Consider the following 17,722-nt stretch of genomic DNA (forward strand, 5'->3'; position numbering starts at 1 on the left):
AGCCAGGATTTCATTTCTGAGAGGCAAAGTGACAGAGATGAAGGTGGAAGAGAGGCGTATGGTTTGCTGGAGCGGTAGAGTTGGGTGTCATCCGCGAAGCAGTGAAAGTGAATGCCAAACTTACGGAAAATATTGCCAAGAGGAAGTAGGTAGATAATAAAGAGAAGTGGCCCCAGGACAGACCCTTGAGGTACACCAGAGGACACAGGAGAGGACCGTGATATATGTATTGAATTGTATTTTGGACAGCCACCCTCATTTCAAGCTCATATACCTCCAGACCCATATGATTTAGGAATTAACTTTTTTACTGATGAAAGAAGAGAGTCTAAGGTTTCTAACGCTGTATTGAATGTTTATGTAGTCCTAAAACTCAATATTCTGTGGGTTCTGGAATTCACTGGAGTGGACACATTTTTGCACGTCTGGCAGTGAATGGTAGCAAGGAAATGAGCAATCAGCCCAAGTAAGCCGTCACAGGTAATGGCTCTAAAAAGGCCTCAAGGGCTTCTGTTTGAAAGGAGGGAGTATGCACTCCTAAATGCATGTACCTGCGAGATCCGATGGTTGGTCGGATCATTCTGTCACGGTTGGCAAGGTGGTGATGGCGGGTGCGGATCCCAAAAAGCAGGCTGATGGGAGCAGGAGGTTGTGTTTGACAAATTGTATTAAAAGAAAGTCAACAGGAACAAAATCTAAAACATCAAAATCATCTGAACAGAAAAAAAATACAAAGTATCAAAAGAAAACCAAGAGTAAAAGTCCGCCAAGGTGAAACAAGCACGACCATTCGTTGTCGGGTCATTGTATGCTTTGTATTCAATTGTGTGCATTGCACATTGTGTATGCATTGTATGCTGTGCATGTGCTTGTTTCACCTTGGCGGACTTTTACTCTTGGTTTTCTTTTGATACTTTGTATTTTTTTTCTGTTCAGATGATTTTGATGCACCTGCTGCCTCGCAGGTGCTGGTCATTCCCAATCAGTGACAGTTAAAAGGACTCCCGGCACGACCATTCAGCGTCGGGTCATTGTATGCAATTATATACTGTGCATGTGTTTGTTTCACCTTGGCGGACTTTTAATGTTGGTTTTCTTTTGACACTTTGTATTTTTTCTGTTCAGATGATTTTGATGTTTTAGATTTTGTTCCTGCTGACTTTCTTTTAATACAATTTGTCAATCACAACCTCCTGCTCCCTCCTGCCTGCTTTTTGGGATCCGCACCCGCCATCACCACCTCGCAAACCGTGACAGTACTGAGTCCAACGCAATCACACTGCAGTTACTTAGACCAGCTTGTTTGTTCACACGTGAACTCAGAAAGCTATCAGGATTGGGCATTTCAATTTCCTGAAAATGAGAAACTGCTTTATTGAGTTTGAGTGTGTGTGTGTGTGTGTGTGTGTGTGTGTGCGTGTGTGCGTGTGTGTGTGTGTGAATTTATTTCAGCTTTGATCACATGCATTTAGGAGTGCATACTCCCTCCTTTCAAACAGAAGCCCTTGAGGCCTTTCTAGAGCCATTACCTGTGACGGCTTACTTGGGCTGATTGCTCATTTCCTTGCTACCATTCACTGCCAGACGTGCAAAAATGTGTCCACTCCAGTGAATTCCAGAACCCACAGAATATTGAGTTTTAGGACTACATAAACATTCAATACAGCGTTAGAAACCTTAAACTCTCTTCTTTCATCCCTCACTCCGCTGCTATCCTTATCCACAGTCTCGTCACCTCCCGCATCGATTATTGTAACTCACTTCTCTTCGGTATCAATCAGAAATTTCTCCATAAACTCCAACTGGTCCAAAATTCTTCAGCCCGGATCATCACGAGAACCCCCTCCCCTCCTTTCACCACATCACCCCTGTCCTCCAGCAACTCCACTGGCTACCGGTTAAACATCGTATCGAATTCAAAATACTTCTGTTTACTTTCAAAGCCATCCATAACCTTGCCCCTCCCTATCTTTCTGACCTGCTTCAAATCTCTGTTCCCTCTCGGTCCCTCAGATCCTCATCCTCCCTTCACCTCTATGTGCCCTCTGCCCGTCTCACCACGATGGGATGCAGAGCTTTCAGCCGCACTGCTCCCAAACTCTATAACTCACTTCCACCCAACATCCGCAATATTGACTCCCTCCCTATTTTCAAGTCCCACCTCAAAACCCACTTGTTTAAAATTGCTTTCAATGTCTAGTTCAATCTGCTATTTTATTATGTATCATTTTACTTATGGTTTTATTGTTATGTGCTTTGTTTTATTGTTTTTATTGTAAAGTGTCCTTGGGTGTTTTAAAAGGCGCTTGAAATGAAATGTATTATTATTATTATTGAAAATGAAACAGTCGTCAGACTCTGTTTAACTCGTATTCAACAATTGACTGCCATAAACAGGATTTGCTTAAAATGACCGGCCATTGGTTGAAACCCAGCCAGCTCTGAAAATGTTTTCGGAGGGCAGTCGTTCTTTTGCTTGGCTTTTGAACTAGGAGTGGTTTTTGGAGTGAGTGAGTTTTTAAAGCTGACTTTTATCTGGTCTCGCTATTACAACTTTGTACCTATCATGGGTGAGTCTGGATCCCTGGGATAAATGGGGCTTCACTGTCTGGTTTTGGCAGCCGGCAACCAGTTTTTTAATCTAGACAGGAACATTTAATTTACTTTTACTTAGCGTCTAAAGTTAATGAAAGTTTCACTCAAAATCTAGTCACCTGGTTGTAGTTTAGAAACAAAGCAATTTAAATCAAGTTTGGTCAACTTAATAATTTAAATATGAGTATAGTCAGCTTCCATTAAAATTCCCCTGTGGTTTTTCATTGGTCTTTTATTTGTACACAAAATAATCAATTAATTTTGTTATAGTAACAAGGAATTGAAAAATTAATGTGTTTTTTTTAATTGAAAAAATTGTGATGAAGTGAATGACAAAAATGTTTAGTCAACGAAATTGAAACTGCTCACAAATGCTTTTGTAAAACATTGTTTGGTGGCTTCTGTCTGCATTTTCTGATGCTCTGCTGTCATGTTGGAATAGTCGCCTCATGTATCAACATTGTGCTTGTCTTCTCATCTTTCATGCTCAGCCTTTATGTTCAATTTCATGGTGCCATAGCTTTAAAGGACGATGAATTGTGACAAAGTCTATCAAAACTTCATAGACCTCTACTTTTTTGGGGGCAGGGAGATGGTTGGGAATGGAGGCATGCACCGTAAACCGCCAATACAAAAATAAGTGTGCAAGGCACTTAGCTGCTTCATGTCATCTGTTTATGCGAACACAAATGTAACGGTGTGCTGCTGCTGCTCGGCCACTCAAAGTGAGTCAAGTGACACCAATGTGACAAAGAGAGGGCTACTGATCTCCTTTTTACTCAACTTTTGGTGCATAGTGGAATACAAAGAAACTTACAGTAGTCTTCATTTCGCAACAAAACATGGTGGGCCAGTAACCCATCTCATAATTCCAAAATGCATCAATGAATTGCACCACATGACTCTGAAGGCAACAAGCATGGTGTGAGGCAGATACAATCATGAAAGTCTTCATGGCAGGTTTTTGTGACATGAAAAATGAGTGGCACTCGCTCGCCACTATCTATTCTAAAGTGTCTCTGATTCACCTCAGATAAATTTCACATGTTCAAGTTGGCTTTTTCTGACTTTTTTTTTTTGTTTACTTTCTCACAGAAGCCTGAAGGTCTTGTGCGAATGCTGGCTGGTATTTTGAGCAAGTGTTCAAAATTCCAACCTCCTCGTACTTTCAGAACAAAAAGCCCCATGATGAGAAACATACAAAACAGTTGATGTTGCATTCGACCTGTTGCCCATGAAAACTTCTCTTGGATATGAACGGAGTTGCCCACCCCTGCTTTAAAATAGTACTACTTATACTTTTAAAAGGAAAACCTATTGGGAGAGATTGAGAGAAATGGATCTGAATATACAAATAGTATTGATGAGAAGGTTTCTTCAGCCGTCGGCTGTTTCGCTTCTTATCCCAGAGGCTTCGTCAGCGAACTAAAATTTTCTGGTTGTTTTGACCCTGTAGATATGTCCCTAGTGTCCAGACGTGGCGGCGCCAGACACCTCTATGATAGGTCCTTGCTGTCAGGTTGGGGGGGAGCAGAGGACTATTCCCTGAGGTTGCACTGATGACTTCTATTGTCCTGACTGATTACTTCTATTGTCCTGGCTGATTGTGAGGTCTACGACTGGCCTGCTTGCCCCATTTGCGCTGGTATCACCTAATCTGCATAACTAATCCTATGTGGTCTAAGAAGTCTGTTGTAAGAACGATCCAAATTAAACCTCACCCCACCATGGCGATTTAGTGAAGGGTTTTGCTGTTTTCATGTAGGGACAGTGTGTAAGGCGAAAAGTGTGTATCCCCAAAAATAATTTCCCACAGGAAACCATTAAAATGAGAATAATGCGTTCCCAGGTCCACATTAAAAAAACTTTCTAATTTTCTAAGCCTTAAAACTACACAAAATATACCTTATTTTATGTATAATAAATGTGCTATAGCATTATGATTAAAGAAATAAACTGTATTGCACAATAAAGTCATTTTATTTACCTTTGTGATGGTCGTTAATGGCTTGATGGAATGCAGTGTCTGGTTTCGTCAGCATTAAACACTTGATGAGGAACGTAGCCTTCTTCTTCCACCATCTTGCTTCTCTCACCATCTTGAGGAATGATCCCTTTTAGGTGCTTTCTCTGATTGTATCTAGTTCTTCATCAATTGTGATCTGTTTAGCTGGGTTGATAGCTTTTTGCATCAAGTGTACAGATGACTTGTTTTATTTTAATCTTATATATATATATATATATATATATATATATATATATATATATATATATATATATATATATATATATATATATATATACAGTAAAGTCTCGTTATATCGATACTCAAGGGAGTCCGAAAAAATATCGATATAACCGGGACTATCGATATATCCGATCCTGCGCCGAACTGCATTAAACAAAAGCCGCCAAAAGAGGGCAGCCAAGCGCCATATAAGAAACGGAGCTGGCCATTAGCTCCCTTTTTTGTTTCCCCAATGTTGCCTCAAAATGGCACATATAATTCTTTAATGATTGTAAACATGTATGCTTTAATCTTCAGAACTACAGTGTATTTGAAACATATTCACAACTGGATGTGTAACAAGAAAGCATATTATCCGAATCTGAAGCCATTGTTTGGATTCACAAGCAATGCAAGACGTCTTGGCGTGAAGTCATTTTTATTTGCATTTGAATAAAAAGTGACATCGGCTGTCCTTTAATACACAGTATGGAATATTAATACTTTTCAAAATCATCGCGCTTCAGCAGACAAAACAAGAAACATTGTTGCAAAAAACGATTGCATTCATATACAGTACAGTGGGCATGTACATAACACAACAGGGAAACTGCAACGCTTACATCTTACTGTATTATGTATACAATTTAAAAAAAGTCATCAATCTTCTTCTGCTTCCCATTTTTACCTTTTAACACAAACACTTCAATCTCGTCTGCTACACACGAGCTAGCGTCTGAAAATGAAAATGGCTCTGCTACACGGGTGCTGGGCACGTAACCAAGTCACCTGACCAAGTCGACCAATGGCGCGACTGATGGCGTGACACGTAACCAATACACGTGACCAAGTTGACCAATGGCGCGACCGATGGCGTGTCACGTGACAAAGTCACACGGCCAAGTCGACCAATAGCGCGACCGATGGCGGCTCATGTGACCAAGTCGACCAATGGCGCGACCGATGGCGGCTCACGTAACAAGACACGTGACCAAGTTGACCAATGGCGCGACGGATATATCGATATAAACAACAAAAATGGCCGGCGGGGGATGAAAAGGAGCACCGTAATAACCGGATTATCATAATAACCGGGTGTCGTACTAAACGGTACTAATTATACATAAAAAGACTAGAAATGTATAAGGGAAACGAAAATAATGTTGTAATAAGCGGTACTATCGATATAACCGATATCGATATAACGAGACTTTACTGTATGTATATATATATATATATATATATATATATATATACACACACACACACACACAGTGGTACCTCAGTTCTCGAACGCCTCACTGTTCGAACAATTCGGTGTTCGAACAAAATATTCGAGATATTCTTGCTTCGGTGTTCGAACATCAATCGGTATTCGAACGCCAATACGACGCGTGAGTGCGTCCGCGAGGGTGGGGAGCTGAGCGGCGCACGGGTGTATCGCTTTCTCCGTGACCAACTGTTGTCGCAGGCGGGCGTGCAACGTTTGCGTTGTGTTGCCTGCTTAACACTACGAGGACTCCACTTTCTCAGCGGGTTTCAAAACTCTGAAGTGATTGGCCGCCGGTGCCGAGTATGCAAATTGCTTCAGAGTTTTGAAACCCGCTGAGAAAGTGGAGTCAACGTGGCTCGTAGTGATTTGTTACACGCTTACTACGCCAAAAAGCAAATGGCACACGAGGGTGCAAAATGACGCAATCCCGGAAGATGACATACATTTATGGGACACAGGGAAAATACCTCAGACCGGATACACTCGCGCATCGAAGGAAGAGTCCAGGTACGGTGGCGAGTTGAGTCAATCATCCGACATTGGCGAGGTGATCGCGAACCGTATAAATGCCCCGTGGCCGTGATTAGAGAATTGACAGTAGGTGGAGGGCGGCCGGGAGAGGCAGCCCCGCTATATATATATATATATATATATATATATATATATATATATAGTGATGTCACGAGAGGCTGTGTCCTGGAGGGCAAATACATCCCCCTAAGATGGCTCCACCCAGAGAGAGTCTTGGCCCCACCTGGTGGAAGGCAGCAATTAAACCCACACACCTGCAGCTGATCAGGACTTGATTGGAAAGCAGGGCTCTTAAGGCAGAGAGCCTCTGAGTGTGCAGCTTGGGGAAAGACAAGCTCGATTGCTGTGCTCTGTGGAGAAGTTGATTGCTGCGTGGAAGTCATTGCCAGTTGGGACCACACGACTGGACACTGGATTTGAACCTAGCTAAGGTGGCTAGGCTACATGACGAGGACGTCAAGAGGGGTGAGGCCTAGAGACTCTTGTAAAGAACCCCGTCTTCAGTTTTTACCTCAGAAGAGACTTTATTTGGATTTAAGTAGCAGAAGAGACTTTATTGGGATTTAAGTAGCAGAAGAGACTTTATTTGGATTTAAGTAGCAGAAGAGACTTTATTTGGATTTAAGCATCAGAAGAGACTTTATTTGGATTTAAGCATCAGAAGAGACTTTATTTTGATAAGTATTGGAAGAGACACTTTTCAAACCTTTGTTGCTTGTGAATTCCCCCTGGAACCCTTGATTAAAACCTTTTGTTTGTATCCAAACCTGTCGTCCATTGCACTTCTTGTCCCGTCCCGCTGAGAGCTAGCCTCTCATGATATCACATATGGTGGAGGATGCGGGCATTGGACAAGCGTTAGTAAGTGCATGGACATTGATGGTTTGTGTTATGTTTTTTGTAAATTGAAAAATCCTCAATTACAACAATGGAATACATTTTGAAAACCCTGCTTGCAAGTCAGGAATCCCAATATCAGACCAATTTGGCTCTCCTGGAGGAGCAAAGGAGAGCCAATGAACTGAAGGCAGAGGAATTGCTCTTGCAAAAACAAATGGCCGCCAACAACATGCCCCGGGTGAAGGCGGGGGATTTTTTAGCCAAGATGGGGGTGACGGATGATGTTGATGCGTACTTGCATACGTTTGAAACAACCGCCACTCGAGAAAAGTGACCCAAGCAGCAGTGGGTGGGATTGCTTGCACCCTTCCTGACAGGGGAATCGCTGAATGCTGTCCTGGACTTGACCGCAGACAGAGCGGAAGACTACGACTATTTAAAAGCTGAAATTCTCAGCAGACATGGGCTCACCAAGTTCGGGATGGCACAGCGCTTCCACATCTGGACTTTCCAGCCAGACCAACCTCCATGGGCACAGATGCACGAATTGGCCCGCATCGCACGGAAGTGGCTGGAACCGGAAAGGATCACGGCAGCTGAGGTGGTCGAGGCCATTGTCGTGGATCGCTACTTACGAGCCCTGCCCTATGAGGCAAAAAGGATAATCAGTCAGCAGTCGCTGACTACTGCGGGGCAGACAGTGGCAGCGGTGGAGCAGTTCCAGGCCACAGTGGAGATGCTGCGAACGACCGAGAGGGAAACCGGCAACACATCCCCATCCCGGACTGAAATGGCCCGCCCAAAGTTGCCCAAGCCCGCCAAGATTGCTCCAGGAAGTGTCAGAAGTCCACCCAGGGCGTGGCGGGCGCCCAATGGCACCGAAACCCGACGATGCTACAGATGCGGAGAGACGGGACACATCTCATGGCAGTGTGGAAAACTAGCGGAAGAGTCCATGCCGACCGCTGACTCTTCCAATGCCCACCCTGCTCACTATGCCTCCCTCCTGGGGGGTAGTGAAAGCTCACTAACAAGACCCCCCACCTGTCCAGTGACGGTGAATCAACAGGATGTTGAAGCCCTGCTGGACTCCGGAAGCCTGGTCACCTTGGTGCGCCAAACGCTGGTCGATCCAACCAGGTTGTCTCCAGAGAAAACCCTTCCAGTCTCCTGCGTCCACGGAGACACCAGAGAGTACCACACTACTGAACTCACCATGACCACAACCAAGGGAATCATCCGCACGGTAGCCGGTGTGGTTGACTCTCTCCCTGTCCCCCTCCTGATTGGACGCGACTGCCCGGCCTTTCACCCACTGTGGAGAGAAACACAGGAAAGACTGGCCCGACTACCTCGGAAGGGGAGAGGTAAGACGCGTGTAGTGAATCCCCAAGCCTACCCCTCTGATTCACTCTCCCCAGCCTGTGCTCTCCTAGGGACAGCACCACCGGAGACGGAGTCTGGCCCAGAGACCGCCGAGGAAACTCCAGCGCCAGAAAATCTCCCGGCTTCCAGTAGTGATGAGAACCCAGGGACTCCGAAGCTGCCTCCTCTAACAGGCCGGTATGGTACAGCCCAGGTACAGGATCCTACCCTTGCCAACGCCATGAAGAATGTGCAGGTCTTAGAGGGTGTAGTACTGGGGGAAAGGACAAGCCCCACATACCCCCATTTTGCGGTTGATCGGGGGCTATTATACCAGGTGACGAAGCAAAATGATGAAGTACGCGAACTACTTCTTGTATCACAACCACACCGAGCTACAGTACTGGACTTGGCACACACACACCTGCTAGGGGGAAACCTAGGGGTCGAAAAGACAAAAGAGAGAATCTTGCAACGGTTCTTCTGGCCAGGGGTGCACAAGGATGTGGAGAACTATTGTCGTTCTTGCCCCGAGTGCCAACAGGTGGCGCCAAAGCCCACATACAGAAACCCGCTAATTCCCTTACCCATCATTGAGACCCCTTTTCATAGGCTTGGGCTGGATATAGTTGGGCCTCTACCAAAAAGTGATAGGGGACACCAATATATTTTAGTTATGGTTGATTATGCCACTCGGTTTCCAGAGGCTGTTCCCCTCAGAAAGGCTACCACTAGGCAGATTGCAAAGGAACTATTTCCTCTCACCAGCCGGGTGGGAATACCAAAGGAGATACTGACAGACCAAGGAAGCCCCTTTATGTCCAAGGTCATGAAGGACCTATGTGCCCTGCTCAAGGTCAAGCAACTGAGAACCTCCATCTACCACCCACAGACGGATGGGTTGGTAGAATGGTTCAACAAGACCCTCAAGGCCATGATGAGGAAAGTGATCAAAGAAGATGGTCAAACTGGGATGACTGCTGCCGTACTTGCTGTTTGCCGTGAGGGAGGTACCACAGTCTTCTACTGGTTTTTCACCCTTTGAGCTGTTGTACTCTTACAGACCCCGAGGACTGCTGGATATCACCAAAGAGGCTTGGGAAGAGCAGCCGTGCCGACAACGTACCCTCATCGAGCATGTGGGGGACATGAGGGAAAGGATGAAGGCCATTTATCCGATAGTGCGAGAGCACATGGAAGCGGCCCATTGACAGCAGCCAGCCTCCTACGGTAGACCTGCCCAGCCTCGAGAGTTCAAGCCAGGGGACAGAGTGCTGGTCTTGGTCCCAACCGTGGAGTGCAAGTTCCTGACATCCTGGCAGGGGCCCTTTGAGGTCATCGAACGCGTGGGGGAGGTGAACTACAAGGTGAGGCAACCTGGTAAGAGGAAACCTGAGCAGATTTATCACGTTAACCTCCTAAAGAAATGGCATGCCAGAGAGGCGCTGTTTAGTTGCCTACCCCCCAGCGAGGCGAAGGAACCGGCCAGGGAAGACGTCCAGACGGGTCCAAATTTGTCCCCACACCAACGCCAGATGACCCTCGAATTGGTTGAGCGCAACCAAGACGTCTTCTCCTCCATACCTGGACACACGGACGTGGTGCAACACGAGATACGCACCACACCTGGAAAAACAGTCCACCAAAGTCCATACCGGGTGCCGGAGGCCCGTAAGGCAGCTATTCAGGAGGAGATACGGAAGATGCCGGAACTTGGAGTAATTGAGGAGTCCCAAAGTGCCTGGGCAAGTCCGATCGTGTTGGTTCCCAAGCCAGACGGGTCAATACGATTCTGCAACGACTATCGGAAGTTGAATGAGGTGTCTGAATTAGATGCGTACCCGATGCCTCGTGTTGATGATCTTATTGACTCCCTGGGACAGGCACGCTTCATCACCACTCTCGACCTCACAAAGGGTTATTGGCAGGAGAAGACAGCCTTCGCCACACCGGAGGGGCTCTACCAATACACCAGGCTCCCGTTTGGTCTCCATGGAGCACCCGCCACGTTTCAGCGCCTAATGGACCGGATTCTCACCCCCCACAAGAGGTATGCAGCAGCCTACTTAGATGATGTCGTCATACAGAGTCCCGACTGGGAGAGTCACTTACCCCGAGTGCAAGCTGTGATTGACTCCCTCAGAAAAGCAGGTCTCACAGCAAACCCGAAAAAGTGCAGGTTGGCATTTGGCGAGACCAACTACCTGGGCTACACTATAGGACGGGGGCTGGTGAAGCCTCAAGAAGCAAAACTACGGGCTATACAAGATTGGCCCCAACCCCTTACCAAGAAGCAGGTGAGGTCGTTCTTAGGCATGGCTGGCTACTATAGACGCTTTATCGCTGACTTTGCTACTGTAGCAGCCCCCATGACAGAATTGACAACCAAAAAACACTCCCGATTGGTGAAATGGAGCCCAGAGGCCGAAATGGCCTTCGTCAATCTAAAACAGGCGCTATGTTCCAGTCCGATCCAGGTGGCACCAGACTTCAGCAAGGACTTCATGGTGCAAGCGGATGCATCAGAAGTTGGTCTGGGGGCTGTACTATCGCAAGTACATGGAGGAGAGGAACATCCCATCCTGTACCTTAGCAGGAAGCTGTTGCCCAGAGAAAAGAACTATTCCACAGTGGAAAAGGAGTGCCTTGCCATTACATGGGCACTGGAGTCATTGCGCTTCTATCACCTGGGAAGACGTTTCCCAGTGGTCTCTGATCACGCTCCTCTCCAATGGATGGCCAGGAACAAGGAGACCAACAGCAGAGTAACAAGGTGGTTCTTGAGTCTGCAGGCCTTTAACTTCTCTGTGGTCCACAGGGCTGGCAAGCGCCAAGGCAATGCGGATGCCCTCTCCCGAAGGGAGGCCTTCCTGGCCTGTTTCGCATCCTTCACGCCGCCGAGGACGTCGGTCTCAAGGGGGGGGATGTGTGATGTCACGAGAGGCTGTGTCCTGGAGGGCAAATACATCCCCCTAAGATGGCTCCACCCAGAGAGACTCTTGGCCCCACCTGGTGGAAGGCAGCAATTAAACCCACACACCTGCAGCTGATCAGGGCTTGATTGGAAAGCAGGGCTCTTAAGGCAGAGAGCCTCTGAGTGTGCAGCTTGGGGAAAGACAAGCTCGATTGCTGTGCTCTGTGGAGAAGTTGATTGCTGCGTGGAACTCATTGCCAGTTGGGACTACACGACTGGACACTGGATTTGAACCTAGCTAAGGTGGCTAGGCTACATGACGAGGACGTCAAGAGGGGTGAGGCCTAGAGACTCTTGTAAAGAACTCCGTCTTCAGTTTTACCTCAGAAGAGACTTTATTTGGATTTAAGTATCAGAAGAGACTTTATTTTGATAATTATTGGAAGAGACACTATTCAAACCTTTGTTGCTTGTGAATCCCCCCTAGAACCCTTGATTAAAACCTTTTGTTTGTATCCAAACCTGTCGTCCATTGCACTTCTTGTCCCGTCCCGATGAGAGTCAGCCTCTCATGATATCACAATATATATATATATATATATATATACATATATATGTACAGTTAGCCCTCAGTTTACGAACACCTTACCTTACTTTTCGTAAACCGAACTTTTCGGTTTGCGAACGTCAAATTTATGAAAATTAAACCTTGAAAATACATCTATCAGGCTCCACAAATAACCCGCACAAGCCATCTGTACACTTGATGCAAAAATATATCAACCCAGCTAAACAGAACACAATTGATGAGGAACTAGGTAAAATTATCGCAGAGAAAGCACGGCAACTTCACTCGGATATCGTCAAGAGGCAACCTAGAAGTTCATCATCCATTGATGATTTGAAGGCTAGCCACGGATGGTTCGAGAACTTGAAGCGTTGTACAGGGATTCATAGTGCCATTCGTCATGGTGAGGCAGCCAGTTCTGACGATAAAGCTGCCAAAGCTTACAAGGAATCATTTCTCAAGATGGTGGAAAAAGAAGGCTACGTTCCTCATCAAGTGTTTAATGTTGATGAAAGCGGCCACTCCATTCCATCAAGCCATCAACGACCATCACAAAGGTAAATAAAATGACTTTATTATAGAGTACAGTTTATTTCTTTAATTACAATACCATAGCACATTTATTATACGTAAAATAATGTATATTTTGTGTCGTTTTAAGGCTTAGAAAATTAGTAGTAGTTTTATGGGGACCTGGGAACGGATTATTCTCATTTTAATGGTTTCCTGTGGGAAATGAATGTTTGGGATACACACTTTTCGCGTTACACACTTTACCAATTAAATTTGTAAGCCAAGGTATCACTGTAGTTAAATTAGTTGTGATCGGCTTTGGTGTCACATACGTTTTGGATTATTCGTTCCCTCATTTTGTTTGCCAATCTTGGCAAAAACACAATAAGCAGTTTGTTTTTCAGATAAATGATAAGTCATCAAAACTCATGTCATAATACACAGAATTCTGTGTGAATCTGTGTTGCTCTTCAAGTTGCAGCAGGAGTTCAAGTGCTCACTTTTTTGGTGATACGATAAAACAGGGAGACAATATTCTCCTCAATGTTGTCAGCGTCATCATCCATCCATCCATCTTCTGCCGCTTTTCCGGGGTCGGTTCGCCGGGGGCAGCAGCTTCAGTCAGGAGGCCCAGACTTCCCTCTCCCCAGCAACGTCTTCCAGCTCGTCGAGACATCGTCTCTCCAGCGTGTCCAGGGTCGTCCTCGGGGTCTTTTGCCATTGGGGCATGCCCGGAACACCACACTAGGGAGGTGACCAGGAGGCATCCTAATCAGATGCCCGAGCCACCTCATCTGGCTCCTCTCAGTGGAGGAGAAGTGGCTCGACTCTGAGCCCGGACACCCTGGGGAGAAAGCTCATTTCGGCCGCTTGTATCCGAGATCTGGTTCTTTCGATCACAACCCATAGCAGGTGGCCATAGATGAGGATTGGGACGTAGATCGACCGGTAAATTGAGAGCTTTGCTTTTCGGCTCAGCTCCTTCTTCACCACGACAGATCGATACAAAGTCATCATTTCAGAATCAGAAAATTACATTAAATCACATTAAATGAGATTCCAACGTAATATGGGCACAGATCCAAGGTTCTCTTTGGCACATTTGATTGTAGGTGATATTCCACATGATTCAGCAAAAGACGGTGTAAACATAACATTAATGGCAAATCAAGCATCGCATACGTAGCCTTTGCTTTGCACCATTCGAACTCGTCTTGTCTGCCGATCGTATTTGAATTTATTGTTAACATTGTTATTCTGAATGATTATTAATATCACAGAGCTTCCACGAAATTGGCCCTCGTCTATTATCTTATTGTTACCAGGACAGCAGGACTGATTTTCGACCTGCGGTTAATTGCGGCTTCAAGATGCCACCCAAGCCTGTTCCTCGACTTTCCTTTTGTTTTCGACAATGACTGAAGGTTTCCCCTTTCAAAACAGCATCGCACCACCCAAAACCTGCCCCCGAAAAGTCTGATCTGACACTCTGTTTGTGCTCCATCCATCAATTCCCATCAACAATGTGAATGATCGTGCCTGTGAGGGGTTAATTTACTGGCTGAGCAACGCATATTCAATTATTCAAGGAGGCAGCCATGAATAGGTCAATAACCGTATTGGGTATTTTCACAAAAGGTTGAAATGGACGCCACGATTTTGTCTGACTTTAAGACTGTCGAACCTTGTTTCCTCGCAGCCACTCATCAGAATTCCCCACAGTGACATTGAAATACCATCTAAGAAGCTCCTTTGCTGGCTGCCAGCGAATTTAAGAACGGCTGTAGAAATGAATTGCAGAGATGCGGTTTGGCATTTGCAAATTCATGCATTAGAGCCCTCCCCTCCCAAGCAACCTCACACTCACAGCCCTCATTGTATACTGAAGCAATTGTACTTCATTTCATGGTGTCTTGGTCCAAAGCAATTTGAAGTGTGTTCAGGGAGTAGTCCTTCTTTATCGGTATCTTGTGGCGCTTATAAAGCCTTTTTGGGGGGGATGTTAATTCTAAGGCGTTCGATGAATGTCATCTGGGTTATTCATTTATTTAGTTATGTATTTATTTAGATTGTTTGTTGTCAATTGATGAAAAGGTTTCTTCAGCCCTCATTTGTACTTCTTTGAAGGCGTCAGACGTTTATATATATATATATATATATATATACACAGTATACAGTACAGTCTCGTTATATCGATATTCAAGGGAGTCCGAAAAAATATCGATATAACCGGGACTATCGCTATATCCGACCCTGTTTGCATGTAATTTTCTCCGTGCGTGCATAGAAATAGTATCGATATAACCGGGACTATCGATATAACCAATATCGATATAACGAGACTTTACCGTGTATATATATATATATTCGAAGCTTTAAGGCTATAATGCCCATTGTTCCTGACTTGAGTGTCGACTTGAGGAGAACTGAATAATTTGAAGTCATTTGGGAAATTGCGACAGTATTTAACCCAAATAAAATGGCACTTTTCAAAGGACAACCGACACCATTGTTTTGTTTCCTAACTGACATCAGAAAAGCGTTTTATAGCATCTAAAATACCCAAAACACGCAGTATGATATTTTTAGTCAAATGCAAAACACCAATAAAAATGACATAAAGTGTCCAAAATCTGCATAAAAATTAACCGGAAGTGGCCAGTTTCAGAAGGTCCCGCCCCCTTGTTTGTGACGCCTTGCCTTGCTCGAGAATCAAAACAATGGCTTCAGATTGGGAGAAGATGCTTTCTTGTTACTCATCCAGTTATGAATATGATTCACATAGTTCTGAAGAGGAAAGCATCAATGTTTGCAATCGATTAAATAATTTATTCTGTGTCATTTTGATGTATCTAGGGGGGAAAATGTAGCACCGAAAAGAGGCAGAAGATGGCGTTCAAAGCTCTGTGGAAATGGGCTTATTTGTCTCCAGGTAATTTGTGTCAGCGAATATCAAATAGTAGTCTTGGAGCAACCCACATGGATTCACCATCGCGTTAGTTATGTTTTCCTTCTAATTTCGCCATCAACACGGATCAACACGAAGTTTTCAGACCAAACATCCATCCATCCATCCATTTTCCATACCGCTTATTCCTCATTTGGGTGGCGGGGGTGCTGGAGCCTATCCTTAGCTGTCTTCGGGCACGAGGCGGGGGACACCCTGAATTGGTTGTCAGCCAATTGCAGGGCACACAAAGACGTACAACGGTCACTGTCACACTCACACCTAGGGACAATCTGGAATGGTCAATCGGCATGCTTCCCAATGTTGTTTTGTATCCATTTTTTTGACCGATTGTCCCCATCCAGACAATTGCTCCATTTGTTTTCTCACCTCACTCGTGCAGTGTTGCGTTTGAAGCCATCGAGCACAAGGTTGGGACAATTTGACCCCAATGAAAAAGCAGTCAATATTCCAAATGTGCAACATCACAGCCCGTTGCTCATTTCATCATCCGTTCCACTCAGGCCGATCAAAAGATTTTCTTCGCCTGAGTGTGTGCATCTGATGGTTTGTTTTTTTAACCAACGAGGGGTCACCATCAGCATTGGCCTTGATAACCTTTGCCCTCTCTCCATTTCTTCTTCTAGCGGAGCCTCTACCTCTGAAGGACCTGTGCCGCCGCGCGGCCCGCGTGGCCCTAGGCCGCGAGCGCCTTCAGGAGATTGAGAGCCTCCCGCTGCCCGAGTCCCTCAAAAATTACCTCCAGTACCAGTGACCTACACCAGCGCCACCTACTGGCACCAGGAGGACTCACTCAGCGGAGGACTCGGTGGGCAAATGGCAAGAATGCGGAAGGGAAAGAAGTAAGCCCTTGAAAGAAACGGAGCCGGCCGGCGTAAGGTGCGGCGGGTCCCGAGCCAGCGAGCTGCGGCTGGATTCACTGACACGCCAGGAGAGAAGGTTCTGGAGCTGCTCTTTGCTTCATATTTGGACTTGAAGTCAGTGATTGAGGTGGCAGGCCACGTGGCACAGATTCGAATCAACACTGTGCCGAGAAAGCACGCTCGTCCCACCCCTGGAGGCCTTGTGGAAGAGTTAGAGTTGCGCTGACTGATGCAGGCGACAAGAAGAAATCGGAGCACAGCATTTGTATTTTGATCTCAGCGACCAAAAAAACTCTCTTTGGGTTCAACACGTAAACAGGTTGCGCCCATCTGTCTTTGTAACTCACTTTGCAGACGGGTGACATGGCTGCTGTCACGTAGCTTACTGACCTACTGGATCCATTGAGACCAACGCATTAAAGCACAGCAAAAAACAGAAACAACAACTTTTTCTTTTTCTTTTTCTTGTAATATTTCTCAACATCAAGTCTTAATTCTAGGAGCAATGTGTCGGGACAACCTCGCTTGTCATGCATTATCATGTTAAGATATAGATCACTTTGTAATTTGATTGAAAAAGGCTGCTGCTCTGATCATTAGTTTTGGTAGGGTCGGTCAAAAAAACAATGACTGACTCAGAATGCCACAAAGACCATTATTTATGTGAGTCAGTGTGTGCGTGCGTGAGTGTGTGTGTTGAGCGGTGAGGGACCTCTGCTTACACACACACACATGTATGTATATATATATATATATATATATATATATATATATATATATATATATATATATATATATATATATATATATACAGTAAAGTCTCGTTATATCGATATTCTCGGGAGCCCGAAAAAATATCGAAATAACCGGGACCATTGATATATCCGACCCTGCGCACATGTAATTTTCTCCTTGCGTGCATAGAAATAGTATCGTAATAAGCGGGACTATCGATATAACCGATATCGATATAACGAGACTTTACTGTGTGTGTGTGTGTATATATATATAATATATATATATATATATATATATAAGACCCAAACATCTTAATCTTCATTCCGT

General features: G+C 45.2%; 1 protein-coding gene across 4 annotated transcripts in view; it reads left to right on the forward strand.

The window, feature by feature from the left end:
- Positions 1-17,722, forward strand: part of spsb4a (splA/ryanodine receptor domain and SOCS box containing 4a) — a 71,334-nt gene that overhangs the window by 47,585 nt on the left and 6,027 nt on the right. The window contains exon 3 of one of the 4 annotated variants that reach the window (XM_089009128.1): positions 16,421-17,437. The exons of 1 other annotated variant lie outside the window; for it this stretch is intronic. In XM_089009128.1, the coding sequence (XP_088865254.1) occupies positions 16,421-16,548 (128 nt within the window). In that variant the 3' untranslated portion in view covers positions 16,549-17,437. Of the gene's footprint in view, positions 1-4,051; positions 4,563-16,420; positions 17,438-17,722 lie in introns of those variants that run through there. 2 more of the 4 variants (XM_089009130.1, XM_089009129.1) reach the window with 2 other exon arrangements.

This window comes from Hippocampus bargibanti, linkage group LG11 (genome assembly GCF_051943395.1).
Source record: "Hippocampus bargibanti isolate YZ-2025 linkage group LG11, ASM5194339v1, whole genome shotgun sequence".
Classification (NCBI taxonomy): Eukaryota; Metazoa; Chordata; class Actinopteri; order Syngnathiformes; family Syngnathidae; genus Hippocampus; species Hippocampus bargibanti.